This window comes from Lottia gigantea, assembly GCF_000327385.1.
Source record: "Lottia gigantea unplaced genomic scaffold LOTGIsca_7, whole genome shotgun sequence".
Lineage (NCBI taxonomy): Eukaryota > Metazoa > Mollusca > Gastropoda > Lottiidae > Lottia > Lottia gigantea.
Genome location: NW_008710370.1, coordinates 2,878,209 through 2,880,122, shown reverse-complemented (window position 1 = coordinate 2,880,122; position 1,914 = coordinate 2,878,209). Strand labels below are relative to the sequence as shown.

The 1,914-nt window shown below is 32.0% G+C and overlaps 1 protein-coding gene across 1 annotated transcript in view; it reads right to left on the bottom strand.

The window, feature by feature from the left end:
- Nucleotides 1–296: 296 nt before the first annotated feature.
- The window catches only part of LOTGIDRAFT_155065 (hypothetical protein), a gene marked incomplete at both ends in the record, with an annotated part of 3,806 nt that continues 2,188 nt past the window's right edge, over nucleotides 297–1,914 (bottom strand). Inside the window, 2 exons of the mRNA XM_009065571.1 lie at nucleotides 297–616; nucleotides 1,166–1,793. Coding sequence (XP_009063819.1) covers nucleotides 297–616; nucleotides 1,166–1,793 — 948 coding nt within the window. The remainder of the gene's footprint in view (nucleotides 617–1,165; nucleotides 1,794–1,914) is intronic.

Sequence of the window (1,914 nt, the reverse complement as noted above, 5' to 3'; positions counted from 1 at the left end):
AATATACACGCAATCCACTTTAGCACCACACAAAGCTAATATCGAGAATGATATCGATGTGATAAATATACATTGCAATTTAATAAACGGTGGATTTTCAATAAATACAAACGTCAGATTATTTACAGTCTTCCAACATTCACCGTTCCGGTAGGATATAGAATTATAGAGAAACCATTTCAAACGGCGTATTCACCACTTAATTCCTTTATGATTAAAGATATAAATCTGGAAATCAAAGATGGTAAAAATAGGTTTATAGATTTTGGTATGAGGAAATTGTTATTCAACTTCATTTAAAACTCTTCATTCTCTTCTTGAATAGTAAGGTAATCGAAATCATCAAATTCGTAGTTTTCATCCACACTCAAGTCATCTTTATCACCATAAGGATACATGATTCCTTCATCGTCCGTTGCTTTTCTCTTAACGAGATTCAGATAACTTCTAAAAACTTTCTTTTGTTTATCATCATCCTTTGGAATAACTACTCCATTGGTGAAACTTTTTACCCATGGTTTCTTAAATTCATTCGTTACATCATGTCCACTAGCTAATCGAATATAATCTTCTACAGCTATCTTATCATTAGAGTAACCCTTAAACGTTTTCTTTTCTTTTAGAATACCGTCGGAAGTTAGAATGATATTGTATATAAACCATATATAATTCCACCATCACCGTAATCATTCTTTCCTTTACAATAATCATTTTCGGACACCAACCCAGCTTCATTTAATTTATCCCAATTGCTAGACGAAATGTATAAACTATCAGTATCGGTATAGTATATTTCCGGCTTATAAAATCCATCTATGACGTGAATAAAATTATTCATTATTTTTTTACTGTGAGATAATACGAATGACCCCAAATGACTAGGCGTTAGTCGTGTATAGTCGTGTAGATTTACGAGGTGTACAGTCAAATTCTTTTTCTTCTTCATTTATCTCAACGATATATTGAGTCTCATTTACTTTAGGAAAGCTTTTGACGTGTGAATCAAAGTTGGCTTTTAAAGTCGCTTCACTCCATAGATGTCTCTATGTAGTTATATCCTTCGTATACTACACCATCTAATATTTTAAAAATTCGTCCACCGGCTTTCACTATTTCTTGAATATCGACCGATGTTAAAACTTCTGAACAGAAACCATTTCTGAACCTTTTTTGTTCGTAAAACTGATTTTATCTTTAGCTGGTATGGGTTGGAAGAACATCTTGGTAGGATATTCAAACCAGACTTTTAAAATAGCAGTTCTAGGTCTGAATTTCTGCTCATTAAAGAGCTTAACAAATTCTTTATTTCCTTCTTGTAGAAATGGTCTACCACTTTCCGTTCTCGTATATTCGCTATCTAAATCCGACATGGCGGAAGCGTACAAACCGTTAGCATCAAAGACCATTAGTTTAGTACATTTTATTTTTTTAAGTCTCGAATGAACCTCCGTTTTATCTTTTTTACTTTTACTATATTCTTTAAATAAATCAATTATATTACCACTTGGTGTTTCTGTGTATTCATTTAATACATTACAAATTTCATCCATTTTGTTCGTTTCAAATGATTTTAGATTCGCCGAAACTCTTCCTCCTTTAATGGATTGTCTGATAAAATATCTTATAAAAGGGTGTGTATGTGAGTAAACTTTTTCCACGTTTTCTTTTTCGGTGTGTTTCGGAACCATTCTAGTAGTTTCATACCATTCTTCTTCAACCATTTCTTTATGGTAATGATACAAATAATACCAACCCATTAAAGATAAAGGAGCCGTTAGATTATTGGAAATATTCTGGAATACAACATCTTTCATAACTTTGTTATATTTTATCAAACAAGTATCTCTTTTAGCGTAAGCTTCCCATTCGTGTCTTAAAGATTCCCAATTATCTTCGGTGTATTTTGCAATATTA